At 30.5% G+C, this 26,324-nt stretch overlaps 1 protein-coding gene across 4 annotated transcripts; it reads right to left on the reverse strand.

The window, feature by feature from the left end:
- Window positions 1-2,133: 2,133 nt before the first annotated feature.
- On the reverse strand, window positions 2,134-24,629 carry LOC134721833 (uncharacterized aarF domain-containing protein kinase 5-like). 4 transcript variants are annotated; one of them, XM_063585081.1, is made up of 13 exons: window positions 24,510-24,629; window positions 21,334-21,642; window positions 20,277-20,541; window positions 19,523-19,663; window positions 18,294-18,407; window positions 17,263-17,394; window positions 15,332-15,415; window positions 14,802-14,883; window positions 13,963-14,133; window positions 12,813-13,023; window positions 10,612-10,686; window positions 6,568-6,780; window positions 2,134-3,588 (listed from the first exon to the last, which is right to left on the reverse strand). In XM_063585081.1, exons 2-13 carry the CDS (start codon window positions 21,630-21,632, stop codon window positions 3,573-3,575), a joined length of 1,803 nt encoding a protein of 600 aa, XP_063441151.1. In that variant the 5' UTR covers window positions 21,633-21,642; window positions 24,510-24,629; the 3' UTR covers window positions 2,134-3,572. The 4 variants fall into 4 exon arrangements, with proteins under 4 accessions (XP_063441151.1, XP_063441152.1, XP_063441153.1 ...); XM_063585082.1 differs by lacking the exon at window positions 12,813-13,023 and adding an exon at window positions 11,640-11,817 and having other exon boundaries at window positions 24,506-24,625; XM_063585080.1 differs by having other exon boundaries at window positions 2,821-3,588; window positions 24,506-24,625.
- Window positions 24,630-26,324: the final 1,695 nt, after the last annotated feature.

Consider the following 26,324-nt stretch of genomic DNA (forward strand, 5'->3'; position numbering starts at 1 on the left):
TCAAAACACAGACAATAAAAATTTCACAAACATGGCTCACCCAAAAGAATTTAAACAAAGCCATAATTTGATTATTTTAATACATATACATACTATAAGTCCACAATATCATAATCAAATTTTTCATTAAATGCCGTTAAATTTCATCAATAAATATTATATTCTAAATTTCATATTACATCACATAACACATAGGAATGAGATCATTAAACACTTATCTCTTATACATGTACTAGAAGATGGTAGGTTTAATAATGGTTAGGATATCTAAACTTTCATATATATAATAATTTTAATCTGTAATATTTATTAAACTAGTATGCCTGTATTAAATCTGAGACAAGATATAAAATTGATGCTAATTATAATGATGCAGAAGAGCCAGGTTTCAACATTTCCTTGAAAATACATATTTTTCCAATTTCTAAATTATTATCTGGATTTTTTAATACCCAAATATCCAGTTGCAAAAAAACAGGCAATGGTTTTTATCATATGATGTATGAAAATGAACCTTCATTTAATTTTGTTTTTCTTTTATTTCAAAATAAAACATAACTATGACGTCAATAATCTTTACAATATTTTTGAAATATAATAAGTTCTGGCATATTTCCAAACAGTATTGTACAACAACAAAATTCATGCTATTTTGTGTTATAAAATTATTTTAAGCCCAAGAATTTTAATCTAATAAATGCTGACCTTTTTATAAAGATTGGCGTGCAAGTTATGTTGGTAAATTTCTGTCTCAGTGGTTCATGTTTTAGAGAGAGAAAAATAATAAACTAAAATTACAGATTAATTTTCACCAACTATCATTTCCAGTTTATTGCATTTTCATGTGACATTTAAATTTTTTGACCAATATATGGGTATTTGGGCATAACTTCAAATTTATTGTTGTTGTCAATTTCCTTGAAATTAGATAAAAAGGGAAATATAAAGATAAAATTGTTATAAAAAATGTTTTTTCAATGGGTATATTTTAAAAGGAAAGTAAGATAAAAATATTTAAACTTGATGTGACAATCTATGGATTTGGTCTTTTATTTGTTCATCAAATTATATGCTAAGGTTAATTGTGTTCTGTTTTTCATATTTTATTTAGATTACAACACAGAATCAAATATTTGGATATTTAGATTAGTCCAGTTTTTCAACACAAAACAACATTTTAGACTACTTTTGTATCATATGTACAATGTAATAGATACAATATTTCCAAGATCACAGAGGTATTGAAAGCTAAGAATATACTTCTTTGGAGGAAATCAACTTCAATAATACAAAGCTTATTTAACAAATAATAAATAAAATAATATCCTTCACAATGCATGTTCCTGACAATGTGTAAAATATAAAGTAATATCAGTTAAATAAAAAATAATAAGCAATGTAAAGTTTAATATCACAGCAGTAATAAAGCTTAACAATACATATCTTTAAAATACTCTGATAATCAATAAAAAAAATATAATAACTGTAAAATAATCAAATTTATGACAAATATTTTGAAATCATATGATAATAATGGTTAACTGGTGGGAAAATAAATTCTTATAAAACAAAATAAATATTTTGAACAGCTTAATAAAAAATTCAAACATTTTCAAAATAACATTTACAAATGTTGAGTATTCAATGAATGAACAAAGCAAATAATTCATGAATGCTATCTATATATATAGCTATCTATAAACACCATGAAGCTGTTTTACAAAATTTCAATTAAAAAACAACTACAATAGAGTGGGGCGCACAAATTCACCGGGGACACACTTTTGCCATTTTATGATTTTGAGGTGTAAAAACTTCAAAGGATGGCTGAAATGAAGAAAAAATACCGGTAAATCATATTTTTATAACAAATATGATTATTTTTTAAACTGAGACAAAATTGCAGCGCCTACCAAAAAGGACAGAAAAACGCACACAATTTTCGGCAAATTTCCTGAATAAAAACACATGATTTCAAAGAAGTATTTCTAAGTGATTCTTTGACTGAATACCCTAAAGTTCAGATGATTATTTTCATATAAACATGTTTTCAAGCTTAAAAATATTTTGCATTTGAAGTTATCTTCATATAGAAATATCAATATACTTCAAAAACATTTAGACCTGAACATGAAAGATGTGGTGAAAATGAGCACCCCCCTCTATATAATTTTTATATAGGTTTGATTCAAAAATGCCCGTTCAAATATAACATGTATAAGATAGAGATTTCTCCCTTATGTCATTTTTATAAAACACATACATCCCCATCATGTCCATCTTTCCATGAAAATATGTTAAGAAGACAAATGAATTATGTAATTTTTTTAGATTTTGTTTGAAGAAATAGAACAAGTAAAAATGTGACAATTAAAAATATCAAAATAAAACAGACTTTGTTAAAAACAAATGAATAAATTAACACAAGCTTGGAACAATAAAATTGTAATAACAAATTAAATGACCCGCATAATAAAAAAGTATTTAAATGTACACATTTTTATATGTAAATATAAACAATACAGTGTAAAGTTTTACTTAATTCATCATGTGCTTAGTTTTTTGCTGTGAATAAGAACAGATTTCGGGGGTACTGAAAAATGTAAACTTAATCATTGAATTCATGAGACATGTAATTAAAACATTGCAAAAAATGTAAAACCAAAACTATGAAATTTTTTCAACCTGACTAGAATGGTACTGGTAAAATAGAGGAAGTATTTCTATGTAAATTCATTTCATAAAATATAAAAGTAAAGTATAAGACTATGTTCCGACCAATAAAAAATTACCATTTTCTTAAAATTTGACTTAGTGAAGTAAAGTATAACATTTTTTTTTACAAAATCTGAATCAAGGAAGACTAAACCTACATCAGACTGTAAGTCTTTAAATATTGTAAGTCATATATAATATTATACAAAAAAAGGCACAATAAAATTGTAAAGAGCTTTTCCACATGGAAATGTGATCCAACTGAGCAATGCATTAATATACTTGTTGTAACAAACTCATCAACATTTGAGATATAGAACATTCTGTTATCACATTTAAAGATACATCTGTAACAGATATGGCAATATTATATACTTAAATTTTACACAATTACTGTGGATTTGTTATGATTTGTCTAGTACCAATTTTGGTCGTTTTTGTTAGTACATATAGGTAAACCTGTACCATAGTTCAATTTTTCTATAGGCTTCTATGCATACATAAGCAATTAAATCTATGAAATCATATATCCACGAACTAACTATTTTTTCAGAATTTATGAAAATTATATCAATGAAATCAAATGAATCCACGGTGCATTAAATACTTTTGAACACATGAACCAAGTTTTTTTTTACAAAAAATAGTAAAATGCACCTAAAATATATTCTCAATGTATATATCAAATGAGGACAACATTTAAAAAGGGGTTGGTAACCTTGAGAATACAAGGTAATGTTGATATGGTTATAAACAAAACAAGCAGGTGTCAAGTTTTTATTGTTTTAATCTGGCACTTGTTGTCTGTTTTGGCACATCTGTTAAAACTTAATACTGGCTTTCTTCTCCATCTTTCATTAGACTGTATCATACCTGTAAAGAAATTAAGAAAACTTAAAAAAACTTTCATTGTCATTACTGTGCATGTTTTCATTAGCATTTAGCAGACATAAACATTGATAGTTTTTAACCTTCAGATAAGGTTTCCTGGAAGAATAAATTTTTCATATAAAGTTGGTGGTCCCCTTGAATTAGTTTTTCAATTTGTTTTTCAAAATCATAATTTATAATGTTTTGTGCTAATATTCTTGTTGTACAACCAAAAAGCCATTTCTCTGTTATTACTCATTATATTAGAATATCATACAATAGAAAATGCAATTCAGTTTCATCTATTGAATATCACAAATCACCCCCTTTTTAGACTGTCTAACCACACAAGGCATTCATTTGTTGCATGTAAAAAAATCTGAATTTTAAAATAATTTTAACAATCAATTCTATCTAATTGCTATCTATGAAGAAACAAACAGATAATAAACATTCATGCAAGGGATACAAACAATCATGCTTTATACAGACTAATAATCTTGTGATGTTTCAAATCAAATTGCATAAATTGGATAAGAACAAAGGATTAACATATAAACCAGTATGTGTTAGATCTTTGGTAGTCTCTAGTAAATATATTTCCATCATCTTTAGACTGGGGATGATTTGGAGACTGTATGTTGATGCGTAGATATATCTCATGTTATTTGTTTGGTTTGGTTGCAGTCCTATTGTATTATTACCCCCTCCCTTATATATGAAGACAACCTCTTAACTGTAATTGTGGTTGAAGCAACACCATATTTTTCCTATTAACCAAAAAACAGGAAAATACTGATAAAAAAAACCTTCCTGAAAAGTATACACCCACTTGTTATTGCACATTAAGGAAAATTTCACTGCTTTGTAGTTAAAGGCAAAATAAAAATGTCATCAAATAGGTAATGACTGGCCATTAGATCAGAAAATCTCTCAGTCCATGTGTTGGGGTGTAATTTAAAACTATGTCAATAAAAGGTGGTCATACACAATGAGTTTGAAAAGAGACGATGGTGCTATTAGGTAAAGACGTTGATTCTTTAGAATAGAGCTGAAGTGTATTTATATAATTCAATCTGTCAGTTAGTCACCACTGTTTTCTTAAAGAACTTTAAATTTTATTTTTTTATCAATTCAATTGATGTTCCACAGACCTCAGACAATTATATTTTCAAAGAAGATTGCTTGATAAACAGAACAAAATTTGAAGGTAAAGTTGAGCTAAAGCAATTTGTCTTACGTTTTCAAAAAATCTACACTGAGTGTTTCAGATAAACATGGAATTAAATATTTATCAATCTTAGCAAGTTTGCTATTTTTACTTTGAGGATGTACACTTCGAAGGAGCCAACAATTTCTAGAATTAAACTTTTTTCTTAATCTGATTTTTTAAGTTTATATGACTGAGAAAGTAACTGATGAAGAAAAAATCATATGGTAATGCACTTATTTTTTTTATATGGCCATTTGAAAGTACCCATTTTTCATCAGATTTTTTTACCTATTTTAGGACTTTTATCATGAAAAATCACAATTTCACAGAAAAACTTAATTTCCTACTTAATAACTTAATTTAAGGTAGGTGTTAATATAAGAAAGTTTAATAAAATTTTGTTGCTTTAATGTGTCAAATTCACCATGATGTCATTCTTGTAAATTTGGGTTTTTCACCTTCTTTTTTTTTAAGAACGAAATGCATATTATCTCCACTTTTGATAAATGATTGAGAAACTACATTTCTAAGAATTCGAAAAAGAAATAAAATTTGATATCTTTGGTAAAATCATTTCTTTGTACCCTCCCCTATTTTTTTAAACAAAGTTCATACAAAACTCATGCAAATTTTTTCATGAGTTTTTGTACTCATAAAGGAAAAGCAAAATCATCAACTGAAGATATGTAAACAGTACAAGACAATTGTGTACTAACCTCTTAAAGTGATCTAAGGAAAAATGAAAGCCAATAGATAGTTTAAATGAAAATTAATAGACAGCAGAAAAAGACACTAAAGAAACATAGAACAAACATACACTATAAACAGAACAGATATTAAATACGCAGAAACATTTAACAATTAGTACAAGAGACAGTCAACAAAATTAAATAAGATAAAAACCCATTGTAATTAATTTTACAGACAGTTAGTATTAAGTGCACTAAATAAAGTTAGATAAAAATGATGATTTCTAAATTAAGTAGATTCTCAATTGCAACAAGCTGGGCATTTGTAACTACTATTGAATATTTCATAAACAATAACAAAAAGTGAAACATTAATCCTGACTGTAAACCAAATTTTAGTTTAGTTAAATGTTTGAAACTACTTATCTTGAAATGTGTTCGATAATTACTGACATTCAATTTTAGGAAAACACCAGAGGGACAAAAAAATGTAAATCTATGAAAATAAGACATTTTCATTGCAAACAAAAAGGAATAAAAACAATGATGAGAAAAAAACAGTTCACAAAACACTACACAGAACACTAAACACGTTCTTTTTAAAAAAAAATTATTGCACTTTTTTCTCTTTTACTGCTTTATTTCAATCAAATCAATCAGTGGCCACTTTGACAACATGAGCTAAGAAATTGGAATCATGCTATATAAATAGATAGTTGAATAGGAACACACAAATCTGATCAGAAACCCTTACTTGATACTAAAGTGATGAATAACATGAGAATTGAAAAATTGTTCAGAAAAGAACTTTTTCTACACTCTGACAGTCAGTATAAAAGTTCCCCTTAGTTGGTTTATGATTGAATTTGTGCACTTGAAATCAGACATGTCAGCAATGGGAAATAACTCTTGAACTCAAATTACATTGTCTATCAAAAACTATCTATTGACAAAATGATTGATAGTGACAAATGTAGCATTCAAACCTATATGATGTTAGTAAAATTAACAGAATTTACAGCAAAAGTTAAAGACTCAAAACAAAATTTACAAGCATTATCATTGAAGAAACAAACAAACCTTTTCTCCTCTGAATCAATGAGATACTGGATTTTTGCCAATGAAGGAGCTCTTCCTAGAAACTGGAGTATTCTAAGATATAAATATCCTAAATTCATGATCCATCGTTCCGTTACGATACTATAGTCAAACAGGAATCTTTCCCAAACTGATTTCAGTCGTCCACCTAGACTTAGATCCTGTCCTGCCATCTTATTGGCTCCAACTATTGCACTGTAAAATAAAATGTTGTAATATCATAATTTGTTATATAGAATCAAAGAGATTTGATGACATCTGATACTGACACAAGGGATGTTTTTAGCAGTCTTATGGCTGAGCACTCATAAACATGTTTACCCAGCCACATTCTTTTTATGACTTTCCAAAATCTTGTGGTTGTTATTGGTTGCCATATGTTATATATATATTTTGTTTATTGTTATATTATAAATTTGGCAGTTTTCTTTCAAAACTGTTTCATATTTCTATAGTATTGAGCCTTTTACAGCAAACTAAACAATATGGCTAACAGTGACCTGTAATTACTTACATTTACATCATAAGTCATAAGTTGGCTTTGTTGGATAGTTTTTTTTACATGTATCATTTATACTGCAATCAGCTAGTTTACTGTACAGATAAAGCTATACGTATAAACGTTAGCTTTATACGTCAATGACCCCAACTGACCTATAAGCCCCGCCTCCTTATTGTATTTCATCAACAACATTACGTCACGACCATGACAACGTAAAGTAACAATGGTCAAACTTTTTTCAATTTAAACTTTTATGTCTTCAAATTGGTTATTTATATATCATGTTTATCAATGTTATTAATTAAGTTCATTTTCCCTTTCTAATTCCTTAATACGCCAATGTCTTACCACCTGGACTACGCTCATAGGGAAATACCCCAAAATGGTACCTCAAGAGGGAAATTCCAAACACTTTTTTAAACAATTTTTGTTACATGTTTTTTTCATTTTTCATTTCTTCAGTATAAAAACTAGAGGCTCTAAAGAGCCTGTGTCGCTCACCTTGGTCTATGTGCATATTAAACAAAGGACACAAATGGATTCATGACAAAATTGTATTTTGGTGATGGTGATGTGTTTGAAGTTCTTACTTTACTGAACGATTTTGCTTCTTACAATTATATCTATCATGAACTTTGCCCATTAGTAACAGAGAACTATATTTGGTAAAAATTTACATAAATTTACCAAATTAATGAAAATTGTTAAAAATTGACTATAGAGGGCAATAACTCCTTAAGGGGTCAATTGACCATTTAGGTCATGTTGACTTATTTGTAGATCTTACTTTGCTGAACATTATTGCTGTTTACAGTTTATCGCTATCTATAATAGTATTCAAGATAACCAAAAACGGCAAAATTTCTTTAAAAATTACAATTGGAGGGCAGCAACCCAACAACCAGTTGTCCAATTCATCTGAAAAATTCAGGGCAGATAGATATTGACTTGATTAACAATTTAACTTCTTGTCAGATTTGCTCTATATGCTTTGGTTTCATAGTTATAAGCAAAAAACTGCATTTTACCCCTATGTTCTATTTTTAGCCGTGGGGGCCATCTTGGTTGAATGGCCAGGTCATCGGACACATTTTTCAAACTAGATACCCCAAAGATGATTGTGGCCTAGTAGTTTCAGTGGAGATTTTGTAAAAGATTACTTAGATTTATGAAAAATGGTTAAAGATTGACTATAAAGGGCAATAACTCCTAAAGGGGTCAACTGACCATTTTGGTCATTTTGACTTATTTGTAGATCTTACTTTGCTGAACATTATTGCTGTTTACAATTTATCTCTATCTATAATAATATTCAAGATAATAACCAAAAACAGCAAAATTTCCTCAAAATTACCAATTCAGGGGCAGCAACCCAACAACCGATTGACCGATTCATCTGAAAATATCAGGGCAGATAGTTCTTGACCTGATAAACATTTTTATCTCATGTCAGATTTCCTCAAAATGCTTTGGTTTTTGAGTTATAAGCCAAAAACTGCATTTTACCCCTATGTTCTATTTTTAGCGGTGGCGGCCATCTTGGTTGGTTGACCAGGTCACGCCACACATTTTTTAAACTAGATACCCCAAAGATGATTGTGGCCAAGTTTGGATTAATTTGGCCAAGTAGTTTCAGAGGAGAAGATTTTTGTAAAAGATTACTTTAATTTACGAAAAATGGTTAAAAATTGACTATAAAGGGCAATAACTCCTAAACGGGTCAACTGACCATTTTGGTCATGTTGACTTATTTGTAGATCTTACTTTGCTGAACATTATTGCTGTTTACAGTTTATCTCTATCTATAATAATATTCAAGATAATAACCAAAAACAGCAAAATTTCCTCAAAATTACCAATTCAGGGGCAGCAACCCATCAACCGATTGACCGATTCATCTGAAAATTTTAGAGCAGATAGATCTTGACCTGATAAACATTTTTATATCATGTCAGATTTCCTCAAAATGCTTTGGTTTTTGAGTTATAAGCCAAAAACTGCATTTTACCCCTTTGTTCTATTTTTAGCCGTGGCGGCCATCTTGGTTGGTTGACCAGGTCACGCCACACATTTTTTAAACTAGATACCCCAAAGATGATTGTGGCCAAGTTTGGATTAATTTGGCCAAGTAGTTTCAGAGGAGAAGATTTTTGTAAAAGATTACTTTAATTAACGAAAAATGGTTAAAAATTGACTATAAAGGGCAATAACTCCTAAACGGGTCAACTGACCATTTTGGTCATGTTGACTTATTTGTAGATCTTACTTAGCTGAACATTATTGCTGTTTACATTTTATCTCTTACTATAATAATATTCAAGATAATAACCAAAAACAGCAAAATTTCTTAAAAATTACCAATTCAGGGGCAGCAACCCAACAACCGATTGACCGATTCATCTGAAAATTTCAGGGCAGATAGATCTTGACCTGATAAACATTTTTACCCCATGTCAGATTTGCTCTAAATGCTTTGGTTTTTGAGTTATAAGCCAAAAACTGCATTTTACCCCTATGTTCTATTTTTAGCCGTGGCGGCCATCTTGGTTGGTTGACCGGGTCACGCCACACATTTTTTAAACTAGATACCCCAATGATGATTGTGGCCAAGTTTGGTTTGATTTGGCCCAGTAGTTTCAGAGGAGAAGATTTTTGTAAAAGTTAACGACGACGGACGACGACGGACGCCGACGGACGACAACGGACGACGGACGCCAAGTGATGAGAAAAGCTCACTTGGCCCTTCGGGCCAGGTGAGCTAACAATATACGTATAGTGTCTTGAAATATGAAATTTATTTGTATTCGGCACGAAACGGGAAAATGCTCGGTAGAACCTCGCATTTTCCCGTTTCTAAGCCTCATACAAATAAATTTCATATTTCAAGACACTATACGTATATTGTCTAATTATAAGTATGGTAAAACTGAATACAAATCATGAGTTGTCATAAATTATTACTTCATTTGTATCACAGTATCCACATAACACTACATTTGTCTTAAAGACATTTTTTTTAGTTCAATCTCATTGCAATAGACCCCGTTCATTGGTCACCAGAAAAAACCTGTCAATTATGCACGCCTTTAAGACGTCATTTACCAAATAGAGGGGATCGCCTGTATCCCTGCACTATTAATGTTTATCGAGCGTCTTAGTGATCTTCATTGTGCAGGATAAGCTAGGAATAGTGTTTATTTTGTAAGTACTTACTCACAATTCCCTTATGACAGCAGTGCTGATTGTCAATTATGAGAATTAAATTTGCAGAATAAGATGTGCAAAATAGTATTATAATTTTCAAACCACTAGCTCAACATTGGAATGGAAGTGGAGATGCCCCATAACACACGAATGGTGTTCTCTAAAACCAGAGTTTTTGACGGAAATGCATCAAACTCGAAAGTTGTCTATTGACTTCAATAATCAAGAAATGAAATCACATATATATGTCATATATATGCTTTATATTTGAGAGCTATCATAAAAAAAACATTTTATAAATTTTACTTCTATGTACAAACCTTCTGGCCATTATCCCATATCTGTCTATAACATGACCATGCTCTCTGCAGATCGCTCTCACAGTATTCATATTTCTAAAAGGAATTAAAAATTTCTCATCATTTATTTTTTAATTATAGCATATTCATTCACACATTACCTAGTTAAGACAATAACATAACAAAAAGTAATTAATGTGTTTTTCATTTCTCATATCATCAAGTTTCAAAATTCTTGGATATATATTTCTTTACCCCTTTCTTATGCCCGTAAATAACAGATTAATATATAGCATGTAAAATTTGTACTTTTCTCTTTATAATTTGTATAACTGAAACCTCCAAAGATGATATAAGACGACAGTCATTTGACTTAAAATAAAATACTTTAAAAGTATAATTATAGATCATCATTAATTATCTCAACGAGATTGATTTTCTCGCTTGAGCCAGAACAGCGAAAGCGAGAAAGCTTAAGGCAATCCAGTTGAGATGACCAATGATAATCTGTTTATCCCTATTTTATCTCTGACTACATTGTCAATTTCATGTCAACATCATGTGCCTCCTTAGTTTCTAGCAATAATTTTCCATCTCAAAAGAGTTGCATGATATGAAAAATTTTCCCAAAAAAAATCAAAGGAAAAATGCACAAAATAGTGATAAAAGACAATACAACAGGAACAACTTTCCAATGTAATTCAGATAGGGAAACCATGTGACACTGACAGCAACATACTAGTTACTGAAAATAATATTGGTGCAGTATGATTAAGATATTAGTGTTGAAGTAATACTGTAAATTAAGAAATTATTACACGCATTTTTATTTGCAATTTAAAAAAAAATTTTAAAAAAAATGCATGATTAATATAATCAAAACAATTTCTGGAAAATCTTGATACAGATATTACAGATATATATTTATCAGATATAAGGATGAGAGGGCTAATAATTGCTATAATAACCCAGTCTCACTATTTGCAATAATTTCTGAATTTACAGTACTAAAAAAGTAGATTTACTACGAAATGAACAATTTCACAAACCTTATAATAAGTAGAAGTGATCTAGGCATTTCTTTTAATACAATCATTATTGAATCAAAATGTTGTTGTGCCCTTAATCTAATATATTCTAGATCTTCATCGGACATTTTATTAGGGAGATGTAGAGTTTCCCTTTGTATTGGCCTCTGTACAATAATTTCACCAAGAACATGGTAATCTGTGAATGACAAAATGGTCAAGCAAATAAAAATTTGAAGCAATTTGGAAAATTTTAAATTTGTATTATTCTCTTGACATCAGCTTCTGTCCTTGAAATCTGGAAGCTGTTTAAATAAATAAAATATAAAATCTTGGTTACTGGGATGCAGCAAGCATTGACTCATGTGTTTTCTTTTTGTTTTCTTAAAATTCAGAGTTACTTCCCTTTAGTGCAATTATAGAAAATTAAGATTCATGTTTCTGGTATTTTTGTAATGAAAGATGAAAGTGTAAAATTTAAACATATATTTTTTATTTTAATTTACTCACAAGTAAATGTAAAGATTCATTTTATTTTAACCATGTCAAATTTTTCAATAGGAGTAAATGAGAATTTAAGTGCTCAACAAAAAGAAAAAAGATTGAGTCAATTAATACCTTGTACATGTGTATTGACCATTTTCTTTTACAATATAGATATTTTAGAATTTTCATCATTTTGTCATTCTATTACCTGATTTATGATGACAGAAAATAGAATGCTGTGAAAGTTTGTGCAAATATTGAATAATAATGTAAATTTCAAGGATGTGAAGAATGAAATGAACAACAACAAATGCATGCAGTTTGTACAGTATTGTTAGTCATTAGTCAATAGTGAAAATATGAGCCATCCCAAACATAAAGGGGAATAACAAGGTTTCTGTATGTAAATGGTTTAGCCATAGAAAGTAGACTTTTCATCATTGACAAATAATGACACCAAGGGTGGTTTGGACTTTCCATTTCTCTTCAGAAGTCATAATTTTATTAGATTTTAACAATTGACAGCACAACCAACCAAATTTTCAATATGGAGTTCTTGACTTGCCAAAATAATCAAGCAATCCTAATTTTAAGTAAATAATTCTATATAAGATATTTAAAACACAGGCAATATTAGCCATACTAGGTCAAAACCAATCACACTTCCTATAGGCTATATCATCTAGCTCTATTGTGCACCCTGGTTACCTAAATATAAAGAACAAAGGAGCAGGCATTGCCTTCATAACATCAATGGTACGGTCCCACAGTCCATGATAGTCCTCCAAAAAAATATCTTTCTTCTCTTGGTCCAAGTTGTAAAATTCTTCTTTTGTTGTAATTTTCACTCTAAATAATGGCGGAGCTTTATGTAATTTGACTGGACCTTGTTTCACCAAAAACACAAATATCTGATAATCTGAAATTTCACTTAATAAGTATTATCTACAGGCAACACATACAGGAAAGATTTTCACTGGTTTGGACTGAAATAAATTATCTGTAAACTTCACCTACAAACTAGAAGCATGATTATTTTTTTTTAATCTTATATCTGTAAGGCATGAAGAGAAAGATGTTTGTAAATCAATAAAGACCATATAATAAATTGTTAGCATCTAAAGCCAAGCTTTAAAATTTAATGCTTTTTTCTAATTCAGTGAAGAAAAACCTTGAATCAGCTCTACTTTTATTTTTTCCAAAATGAAAACACAGAGGTTTTGTACACTGACAAGCTCATTGTGTTATCTACTTTACCTTTGTATCATAAAGTTTCAAGTCTTAATACACAATTTGATGTTAACCTTAAGTCTTTTTTTATTGTATCATTTGAGCAGAAACTGCTTACCATTCAGGAGCACCAGCACTTTTTTTTTAATTATTCCTTGCTCATAATTTATTTTTAATTGAAATGTTTGTTTTTTTTACTTTTGATTATTTTTGTTGTCATGGTGATGCAGTCAAGAAGCATGAAAACTTCATCAAAAACTGCTTTCAATCTTGACCTATCAAATGCACTTTTAAAACAGTTGTCAATGTGATAATACTGGACTCTTCCACGTAAGTACAGGTGTGCTGGGTTGATGTGTGTATGAAAGAATTCAAACTTGAAAACCCGAAGCTAAAGCAACGAGGAAAAGCACAGTTTAAATTTAAAGATCAAGCGACCAATTTACCAAAAAGTCTTTAGAGAAAAAAATATATAAGTCATGAAAATTTCACAATAACATGCAATAAATTTTAGTTGTAATTTTTGTTTGTGAATATACCCACTGGAACTAATCACTAGATTTGATGCCTTATGTTGAGCATGCTAATTAAACACTTTTGAACTAGTGTAAAATATTATATAAATTACCATCGACTCCAAGCTCTTTAGAGTATTTCATCATTTTATCTTCATCTTTCAATACAATGGCTTTAAACAATAGACTTAATGACTGTCTGTTCTGTGGTGTTAGAGTGTCGTACAGTCCATGGTCTAGTAATACTAATTCTGCTTTATTGTCTGCACCCTTTCTAATAAATACTGAAAACATAAAAAAAATAGTAAGTTTGCTTCAGACTTACATGTAATTACATCCTCAACCTAATGAATGTTTCTTTTATAAATTACAAAGACACCATGTGTATGTGAACCATAGATTTAATTGGCAATTGTAAAATAAACAGTGAAAATTGTTGTAAATGGTAGTACACAGATAAAACCTGAAAGAAACAAACAAAAAATGAAATCAATAATTTTTTTCATTTGTTAAATTCAAATATACACCTGTAACTAACTGGATACAAAAAATATTGACCAAAGAAGGTTGCATTTGGTTTTAAGCTTATATATTAGGTGGCCCATTTCAATTCTTCAATATAGAGATAGTTTTCAATAAACAAAATTTGAGCAAGAGTTACTTTTGTCATCATGTAGGAGATCTATGTGCACACATTTCTACATAAATCAGACAAACTAAACTTTTTAAACTGACTTCTAGACTTTAGAAAAAGTTGTTTTTCTGAATATTTTCATTTCTTTTTACCTTAATAAATTCATCACTACGACCTAGTAAGAATCTGTTATTAGACTTGTTTATACCGTATGTTTCAATTTTGTTGGTGAAATAAGAAAAAATCAACTATTTAAATCTCTAAAATGACAAGGGACACAACTCAACCTAAAATTTAGTCTTATAAATAATGTATTACCATTGCCTGGATGTGGATCAGCATGAACAAATCCAGTAAGGAAGATCTGGTCAGAAAAACTCTCTACTAACTTCTTATCTACCTAGAAATTAGAAGAAAAACAATATATTCAATGTAATATTTTGATTTTTTTTAAACCAGAACCACAAACAATGATTCATACTTTTTATAATGTTTTGAGTTTGTTATAAGAAATAGAGAACATTATGAATATTATACTCATTTTTGAAACAGTCTTTTAAAATTTACATACTTGTACATAAATAAGGCTGTTAGTTTTCTCTTTTGATTTTTTTTACATTGTCATTTCATCAGGGCCTTTTATAGCTGACTATATGGTATGGGATTTGCTCATTGTTGAAGGCCGTACAGTGACCTATAGTTGGTAATTGCTGGGTCATTTTGGTCTCTTGTAGAGAGTTGTCTCATTGGCCATCATACCACATCTTCTTTTTTTTATAATTGAATAAGGGTTTTTTTAGCAATATTTTGATTAATTTGAATTATATATTATGAGAACAGTTACTTACATCATGCAATGACAGACCCATAGCTTTAATCTGTTCTTTATCACTCACTTTACACCCGTCTATATACTCAGATGTCAAAACTCTCTAAAATTCAAATAATACTAAAGTCATTACAGAGAAGGAAAGTTATAATTAAATGACTATACTGATAGGTGTGATATTTATTTATTGTAGCAATGCTTTTAACCCTTTCAACGCTATACACGACATATGCCGCGATGACGTACGCCGTTCGCCACTGCTATTCGCGGCATATGCCGCGATGAAAAAGGATTTTTCATTAGGACTCTTAAACCATTCGGTTTTCATTCGGGTTCTCTCTAATTTTTCATCGTTTGAATCTAGGATATGCAAGGTCTCATTTGCGCTTGAAATCCCGACAATCTTTATAGTAAAATCATGCAGTAGAAGGAAAATAGAAGGAAAATAAAAACAAATATTTTGACAAATGCAAATGGCGGAAATCGGAAACGAAGCTGTAAATATGGGAAAATTTCAGCATTTCCTTGGCGAAACTAACAACAAGGATTAGTTAAAAGGTTTCTTGTTATCTCAATGTGTTTATTACATTGAATTCGTGTGGGAAATATGATTTGATCGATCAATACGAGACGTAGAAAAAGGGGGGGAAAACGGAGGTTGACTGAATTTTTTTAGCACGGAGCTATTTATTTGTGCCACGATTAAATAAAACGTTATGTATGGTACAATACGCTACTGAATCGGACAATTGGTGTCTTCTTTACAATATGGCAGATAAAACAACAAAATAAATGAAGACTAAAAGTAGTTTTTATTCAAAATTCAACACAAATGTAATAAATTACACCTTTTACCTGTTAATTACCTGAAAACGCAGGTAACCTGATAAAAATTTCAGTAAAATAATTGCCTATCATTACAGTTCATGCTCTCCTGAGCATTTTTCATGCAATAACTTTCTCTGTATCTCATATAATAAAAAAGATACAGCAGTCTGAAAAGGAAAATACTGTTCTAATGAATGAACTAAAAAAAAATGCAGCAGCAGCAGCCATTTTTCAATTTTTTTGTGTAGCGTTGAAAGGGTTAATATCTGATTTTATGTTGTTGTATAAAAATAGGCAGAATGTACTCTAAAATGTAACAAAACAATGTGTTATTTTTCAAAAGCTTTTTTTGTTTTTTGGTTGGTGTATAAACTTTCAGTGACAATGTCTTTATTGTTATGGTCAGGTTAAGAAAGTAGGAGTACTTGATAGAATCATCAACCTTAGGTAGGAAAATATCCCTGTAACAAAATGGATACCAAATAGAATAGTTCCTAAAATGGTAGATCCTAAAGGATGGTCCTTTCTTTTTTGAAATTGTCTTTATTTTTTTGTAATTCAAAGCGGCCTATCTTGAAACATATTTTTTAAATATACACATACACAATCTTTTTCTTTACTGGTACAAAATGTATCAATTTCCTGACATCAGATACTATATGTTGTTTAAATAAAACTGTCATATTATGACAAAACCTGAAGTTACAATCTAACGGTTAGGGTTCTCGCTAAGGATTTTTGAAGGCGAGTCCAGGGACTCACCATTTTTGGCCATGATGAGTCCAACAGTAAGAAGAAAATATTTTATTGCAACATAATGTTATATTTTAGTCTACATAGCCTTACAGACTAATGAAATGACATTAAATTCAGATCACTTTTAAACTTTAGCTATAAAATGATGACACTTGTGTTTAACTTTGTTCAGTTTATACAAAAGATTTCAATCTTGATGCATCTGTGGACTCACCAGTTTTGAAAATGGTGAGTCCAGACAGATTTTGATGAGTCCAGGACTCATAGACTCGCCTTAGTGAGAACCCTGCAGTGAGTGAGTAACCATTCTGCCAATTAAATTCAAAAGGTAATAAGTTGTGTTTACATCACTGAATATAAATATACCTTGCTTGTCTTTTTCCAGTCCACCTTTGGCACATAAATATACTTTAGATGTTTCAGGTCATTCTGACAACGCTCTGCATTTTTACCCTCATGAATGAAATCAAGTTCTTCTGCTAAGGTTGCCTTCATGTCCTGCAAAACATTATTGCAAATAGTAGACTAGTATTGAGCCATTTTAACAATACAAGTAAGTATATGTAACAGGCATTTGATGTTTACAATCATGTTCATTATATGAACTTCAATGAGTAACAAATTCGATACCATATAATAAACTATGAACAGCAAAAAGTAAAATAATAGTCCAATTTCAAACTGGATTTTTTTAATGAGGGTTGACCTGAGGTCAATTGGCATAAATGGTGTCATTGAACAATATGACTGTTACTATGACTTAAAACTTATGCATTGTGACAATGGAAATGTATGTGAAAGGAATCACTACATGTATTGCTATTATGACAGATGCAACCATTCTACATTTGATTCATGAAGTCGCATTCATTGATAGGAAAATTAACAGACAGTTCTGTACCTGTACCAAGTCAGGAATATGACAGTTCTTGTCCATTCGTTTTTGATGCATTTTGTTATTTTTGACATGTGATTATGGACTTTCCGAATTGATTTTCCTTTAAGTTCAGTATTTTTGTGATTTTACTTTTTTTTTTCATGTTTTATTAATAGATCTGGTTGATATACTGATTGGTTAACAATATCAACTGGAGACAATCTAGGAAACTGAACTGATGGAAAAAGACTACTGGCAGTAGTTTTAAAAAGAATTTTCTGAAAATTAACAGATGAAGTAAAATCAACCATAGATGCCATCTGATGGCAACGTTAACAGCTTTACACTCATATTTGATCCTGAACCTTCCACCAATTCTTTGTCCATTAAAAGCATGGGTAAAAATATCAAACCAAATTTTCATATTATTTTATTTGCCAAAATCAGTATTTGAAAGAAGAAATGGGACACAGATTTAGAATAGTGAATGTAACAAATAATAAATACATGCATCAATTACCTGTAAAACCCAAGCAAATCCAAATTTAGGATGAATCCAACCAATAAGTTTTAACAAGACCTCACATGTTCTGATATCTCCAGCAAATCTATCTTGTAAGTCTATATACTGAACCTGAAGGGAAATATAACAACATATAAATATCTACAGGACCTCACATGTTCTGATATCTCCAGCAAATCTATCTTGTAAGTCTATATACTGAACCTACAGGAAAATATAACAACATATACATATATACAGAACAAACAATTCAGTTTATTTCATTTTATCTGACATATGTTCTATATACAATTGCATGAACACCTTTAGTGATTGTATATATGATTTACAAAATCATTTTTAAAATGAAAATTTATAAACTTTGACAAATTTATCTTAACTGAAAAATAAATGGATCAGCAGTTCCACTAATTAGATCCTGTTGTTATTGGTCGATGACAGATTTTTTTCATCATACACAGACTTTTTCCATGCTTTTACAGATTTTTTCCTATTCTTCTTACCATATCATGTTGCACAATATTTGTGATAATGAACATTACTAAAATTAAAAATAGATACAAACATAGTTCCATTTAATTATCACTTAGATAACTGGAGGATGGATGCAAACAAGCATTCTGACATTATTGCATGGTAATACATAGTCCCCTACTGGTTAAAAATTAATTGTACTGGAACAAAATGCTACCTTGACCTAACAACTTGTCATGGTGTATACTATATAACAACTATCAAGTCAATATCTTCAATATGACACTTAAAAGTGTGGAAAACTGATTATTCAAGTGAATATTCAAAGTGAAAAGACCAAAACCCTTCACAAAATAATAAAAACTTGCATACATAATTTATGAAGGGATTTTCCTTCATAAATTGATTGAAACTGCATTAAAAAGATTTGGTATTTTTGCCAATGTTAACAAATTACAGTAATAATTGCACACATAACTTACTCAATTTACAGTATTTAACTACATTTGTTATGCCCATTTATGAGCATTATGTTTTCTGGTCTGTGTGTCTGTTCGTCCATCCTTTCATTCTTGTTCTTGTCAAGTTTTTGGTCAAGGTAGATTCTGATGAAGTTGCAGTCCAATCAACTTGAAACTTGTTAAACATTTGATATGATCTTTCTAATTTGAATGCCAAATTAGAGATTATATCCAATTTTCACGGTCCACTGAACAGAGAAAATGATAGTGGAACATTCTTGTTGTACATACCTTAACAGCTACTCTCTTGCCATCTTGGGTCACAGCTTTGTGTACCTGGGCCAGACTAGCAGCAGCAATTGGTTCTTTTTCAAATTCTTTAAACATTTTCTGAGGTGTCATACCAAAGTCTTCTATAAATAGTTCTTCAACCTTTACATTTAAAAATAAAATACGTATTAACAAATTTAAATATCAACAAATATTAAAATAACTGTGTATTTCAATATGTATCATGATAATAGAAGTCCACAATTATGATTCAGTTATGTGTTCCTATATTAAAAAAATAAAGCATTCATAATCAAACTACAGTGAAACTTTCCAGTAAAACATAATGGTACTGGATGAAAAATAATTCAAATCCTCTTCTTGATATTACTTCCTACTATCCAAATACTGTCTCTTCAGGAGCACATTTTTCCAACCCAGATTTTTTGTGGTAATTTTTTGTCTGTCTTTCATTTTGATCATGGTGTTAACCGACTTTCATCAATTTACCATCATTTCATTAATCCAAATGTATCTTGTACATAATTTATATTTATATATATATAATAAGCAGTGTATTTACTTAATGGTGATTTCTTAACAGGTGATCATCTTGTAAGTAAATTTGAAGGTTATCTATTCCTACTCTTTCAGGTACATTAGACACAAGATATTTGGAGCTTACTTTATCGATTGAAATGTATATATATATATATAGATGCCAATTTATATAATGTTAGTTTCTTTAGACTAAATTCTATTTATATATACTTACTTCATCAGGATGTCTCATTAAAGCTCTATCTTGTAAAACAACTAACGTGTCTATATATTCACGTGGTAGAATGTGATTCATTGAGACAAGACCTTGTCCAAGTTTAACATAAAGTCCTCCATTCTTTAAACACCCAACTAGGAGTCTGTCAGCAGCTCTTTTGTGACATAACTTGATAGCATCATTGTATTCTTTGGAGTCTTCCTTTAATTTCCATAAGTTCCATTTATAGTCAGCAGATACAATTAAACCTATTTTTAGAGATCTGAAAAAGAAATGATCCACCTCAATGAGACCAGGCAGTTGTATATGTATATGTATACAAATGTATGAGAGAATCATTACCGGCAATTACCCAATTAAACATGTACATGTATCTCAAAAACCAGGACATGAACCATATATTTTTTCTGCTTTTTTTAATTCATTATTTTACTACGGCAATTTATATACGTTCAATTATAACAGTCTTCTAAAAAGCTTGTCATTTTGAAAAAGTGCAATGAAGATACTAATTGACTTCCATTTTTTTTTATTAGAATGATGTCTCTATTGTCTTATAACAGTAAGCTCAGTTAGCTCACCCCTAGTGGCAGTTGTCTTGGTTTCAATCTTAAAGACTTGTAAATAAGTGTTTGCTGCTTCTTTTCCAGTAAAACTCAGCAATGAAAGATTGACCTGAGAGTCAGAATAATATGACCTAGTAGACTGATATGTCTTTATGCTGACTTTAACCATGCCACTTAATGTAACATTTTAAAATTAAAATCTTACCTTAGAAATATGTATACTCCACCTATGATAACTTTGATTTTCCGACAACTACTGTATGTTCTTCTAAAATCTTACCTTAGAAATCTGCCTACTCCACCAATGACTACTCTGATCTTCCTATGACTAGGTTCTTCTAGGATCTCACCTTATAAATCTGCCTACTCCACCAATGACTTCTCTATCTTCCTACAACTAGGTTCTTCTAGGATCTTACCTTAGAAATCTGCCTACACCATCAATGACTTCTCTATCTTCCTACAACTAGGTTCTTCTAGGATCTTACCTTAGAAATCTGCCTACACCACCAATGACTACTCTGATCTTTCTTCGTTTAGGTTCCTCTAATGAAACATAAACAACTCCTGTAGTTAGACAGCCTAATCCAAAACCATAAGCAAGCTTTCTTTTCAGTGATGTCTTTTTCACTTTATCAACTCCCTGTTGAAGACTGTCATTTTTTCTTAACCATTTAGTTTTGTGGAACTTTCTAAGAGTTTGTTTTGGCACACAATGATCCAATAGACATTTGGAACATATTCTTCTGCATTCATTTCTCAGGAGTACTGTGAGCAAGGAAGACATAACTAAATAACTGGAAACAAATATTACAATACATTAGTTTATAAATAAGAGAAATATTGAAGTAAATTTAGCTCTGTAGATGTCTTGTAACATTATGCAATTTGATTTACACCAGAAAAAAAGGAAGTTACTTCTTGCAAGACATCACCAAAATAATTTAGAAAAAAATTCCTGTTAACAGAAAAATTTCAAATGTATCATATGCATACACCATGCATGCCATGTACAATGTACAATATTGATACTTATAGCGCTAATCTTTGTTCTGTGAGTGAGTGAAATAGAAGTGAAAATTTCTGGTCAACCCCTTCCTTATTTTTAGTCTTTTTGCTTAAAATACTGTTAAGGTTCATCATAACCTTTAGTCTAAAATGGCCATATATACACCACCAATTTCACTCTGAGTACTAACAGAAAAATTTGTAAGGGTTCCGCACACCCAGTGTCTCGCCTACTTTTGCTGTAAATCGCAGATACAACAAAAATGAGGTAAAAATCAATAAAAATATTCCTCTTGATACTACCTTATGATTGTTAGAAGCTTCTGTCCAAGTTTGGTAAAAATCTAGGATAGTTAATGAATCTTATAAATGTTTTGAAAACTTTAACTGCAGACTGTATGTAATGTTAACTGGAAGAAAATCTAAGTCCATTTAAAAGTAAAATATGGAAAAAATAGATTTATTTTTTTACAAAATTTACTTCTGGATACTATCTTATGATCATAAAAAAGCTTGTGTCCAAGTTTGGTACAAACCCAGGATAGTTTAAGAAAGTTATTAAAATTCTAAAAACTTTAACCACAGAGTGAATGTTATGTTTCCCCGCAGAAAAAACTAAGTCCATTTATAAGTAAAATACGGAAAAAATGGAATTTTATTTTTACAAAATTTACTTCTGGATACTATCATATGATCATAAACAAGCTTCTGTCCATGTTTGGTAGAAATCCAGTATAGTTTAAGAAAGTTATTAAAATTTCAAAAACTTTAACCACAGAGTGAATATTTGTGGACGCCGCCGCCGCCGCCGACGGAATGTAGGATCGAAGGCTTGACAAAAACCTGTGCACCTACAAAAGTTTCAAGGCATGACTGGACCTAGATAATTAAATTTGAAATGCATTTTATTGTTTAGAAAATTATAAACTTTACTGGATAATTTGCCATTCATTGTTTTTCATTCCTACAGAAGGTGCAAAAATAAACTAAGTTGAGGAAAAAATTTTAGAAGCTCCCTTTATATAATCTTTGTTGTGGGTATAATGATTTAATGGACACCCCTGAAAACAATAGGTGATCTAAACTGTGTAACTGAGTGGACACAGTATCAAATGATACTTGTGTGTTTGTTTATTTTGCTATCTTCTGCAGACTGGAAAATCACATCAAAATCCAGGTAAGTCATTAATTTTCTGAAACGGGTCTCACTAATTAGCGACAACAAGCGTCAAGAAGCGTCAACAAGTGACAAGAAGCGACAACAAGAATTATTTTAGCGACAACAAGTGACAAGAAGACTATTAAGCGACAAGAAAACATTTTTTTTTATTAAAATTTAAGAACTTTGTATGTAATGTTTTTTTAAATATACAAGCAGATATGTCTTATTAAAATGTTTTATTATATACTATTAGATAGACGAAGAAATGAAACATTTGTGACCGGGAAGAAAGAGATTCTTTCTTTAATAATCATGCTTTGTCATTTAATATTTGTCTAGAAATCTTCAACCAAAATTGTCAATATTTTCAGGACAATGATGCACAAATAATTCATTTTGTGAGCTTAATATATATTGCACGAAAAGAGTTTTAAAAAACAAATTATAAGATAAATAATATGTTCTAAAATACAAGGAAAAGTAATCTCATAATACAATAATAAACGTAATACTGGCTGTTATACATAATAGATGATAAAATATTATGTAAATAATGTTTCCTTTTTTTCTATCAATTTTAACTTTCTTGTCGCTAGAATTATTTTCTGTTGCATATTCTTTCAATATTTATTGCAATAATTTATTTTAATTAAAAAAAATATGTTTTCTTGTCGCTAAATAGTTTCTTGTCGCTTGTTGTCGCTAAAATAATTCTTGTTGTCGCTTCTTGTCGCTTGTTGTCGCTAAAATTCTTGTTGTCGCTAATTAGTGAGACCGTCTGAAACATAGACTTTATATACTTTTGTATACCCAGGTCCAGTCATACCTTAAAACTTTCCTAAATGCTTCAGTTTGTCTGTACTCATAGTAAATTTTAGGGGGTGAAAACAGCCCTATTTTTATTATCCTTCAGGTGAACCTTAATCATGTTAATATATATATTAAACATGTTCAACATGGGTGCCGAAATTGACTATTGTTGAAGGCCGTACGGTGACCTATGACTGTTAAAATGTTTGTGTCGTTTTGGTCTTTTGTGGATAGTGGATAGTTGTCTCATTGGCAATCATACCACATTTTCTTTTTTTATATATCAGAGAGTGTCAGTATATCAGGTGCCAAATTATTTGACTAGGTGCCGATTTGACTATTCAGGGTGCCGTTCTGACCATGTGCCGATTTGACTAGAATTCGATGAAAAGCATCCGACACACTGACCATCTGACTGTCAGTGGGTGTGTTTGTATATACGCCTGAGGCAGCCTATGGTTACCCATAGGTACCTATGGTTTGATATTTTACATATAAAATATCAAACCATAGGTACCTATGGGTAACCGTAGTCTGCCTTAGGCGTATATCCAAACACCCCCAGTGTCACTGTGACTGTTCTGACAAGTTCTGTTATCACACATTCAGAACACATTACAAATGTTAAACATGTGTCTATAAAATTATGGCGATTTCTCTCTCAACAAAATTGTTTTTACCTACTTGTTCGTTTACCTGACCCTCAATAACGCAATGACAAGATATTATTACATAAAAATTTCGGTTAATGTAAGGGAGACAACCATTTCAAAGATAAACTAACTCCGGTTCGTAATCGGTTTTATTTCCGGATTAACTTATACAAATGTTTCCGTATAAACTGATCTAAACTTGTGCAAGCTTGAAAAATAGAGCGATCATCCATCCTTTTTATTATATCTTTGAAAAAAGCGTAGTAAACTTTTCAACCACTGCCGTGATTTTGGCAAAGTACAAGAAACAAGAATGTTTCCATAGTACACGGATGCCCCCGCCCATCCGCACTATCATTTTCTATGTTCAGTGAACCGTGAAAATGGGGTAAAAACTCTCATTTGGCTTTAAAATTAGAAAGATCATATTATAGGGATATGTACGAAGTTTCAAGTTGATTGGACTTCAACTTCATTAAAAACTACCTCGACCAATAACCTATTTAAAGCGGGACACCGTGACGGACGAACGGACATACACACGAACGAACGAACGGACATAAGGACGAACGAACAGACCCACAGACCATAAAACATAATGCCAATAAATGGGACATACAAATCTATCTGAGAAACATACCAATGGACTGCTTGGACTTTTATGCTAGGTAAACGGACAAAAAGTCACAGGACATAAAGTCACAAATTTGGTAGGACAAAAAGTAACAGTACAAAAAGTCCCATATAGTAATAATCTGTTGACAATTATTTGAATATTAATATCTTTAAATATTTGCTTTTAATTACTTATATTCATATTAAAGTTTAGGAAATGTGTCATTATACTTGATAAATTAAGACTTATTTAATTTCAATCATGCAAAAGAAAGAGTTCTTTGACATTTTTTTTCAACAATTATTTGATGAGATATGTTTTTGATAAATTTTACAATACAATAGTTCAAGAAAAATACAAACATTTTTTTGTAGAAATAAGTGTTTTTTATCATGAAAGAAAATAATCAGAAAAAATAAATTGTGACTTATTGTCCTGTAACTTTCTGTCCTATATTCTTAGTACTAGTACCTGGTATCTGTCATATTTTTCTTCAAAATAAAAAAAATAAAAAAATACCCCTATGTCCAATATTAGCTATAGTGGATATGTTTATTAACGTACAAGAATGTAAAAACAAAATTAATACATTTGTGCTAGATACTGTGAAACTAATTCATCCCAAGTTTGGCTGAAATTGATTCAGCAGTTCCAAAAAAAAGAAGATTTTTTAAAGTAAGCAAACTAAATGAACAAAATGTGAAAAATGTCTTTAACTTGGGTTTTTTTTCCAACTGATTTTATAGGGCGTTCATATGTTGTACTGTTAAACCACTGTCCCAAGTTAGGGGAGGGTTGGAATCTCGCAAACATGTTTAAGTCCACCACTTTAGATATGAGTGCTATGCTATAATAATGGTCCGAGCGTTTTGTCATATATCCATATTACTAGTGCTATGCTATAAGAACTGACCTGCTGTACTAATGGACTAGCGCTTTGTCATAATACTGTATCTCGTGCTGTATGCTAAAAGACAGGAACTAGAGCGTGATGTAGTGCTTAGTTCATCAGACTACTAACACAAAGTTTCCTGGTTCGATTCCCGTTCCGGGATGAAAATTTCAGTGATTGAATTTTTGGTTCTCCCTTGACAGTATTTGCGGGTATGGTCTTGAGGAAACGATGATGGTCCGTCGGAAGGAGACGATAAATTGCAGACCAGTGTAAAGAGAGAGCCATATCTCTTGCACGTAAAAGACACCTACATGTATGGAGATTTCGAAAAAGAG

Source organism: Mytilus trossulus, chromosome 6 (genome assembly GCF_036588685.1).
Source record: "Mytilus trossulus isolate FHL-02 chromosome 6, PNRI_Mtr1.1.1.hap1, whole genome shotgun sequence".
In the NCBI taxonomy this organism is placed as follows: Eukaryota; Metazoa; Mollusca; class Bivalvia; order Mytilida; family Mytilidae; genus Mytilus; species Mytilus trossulus.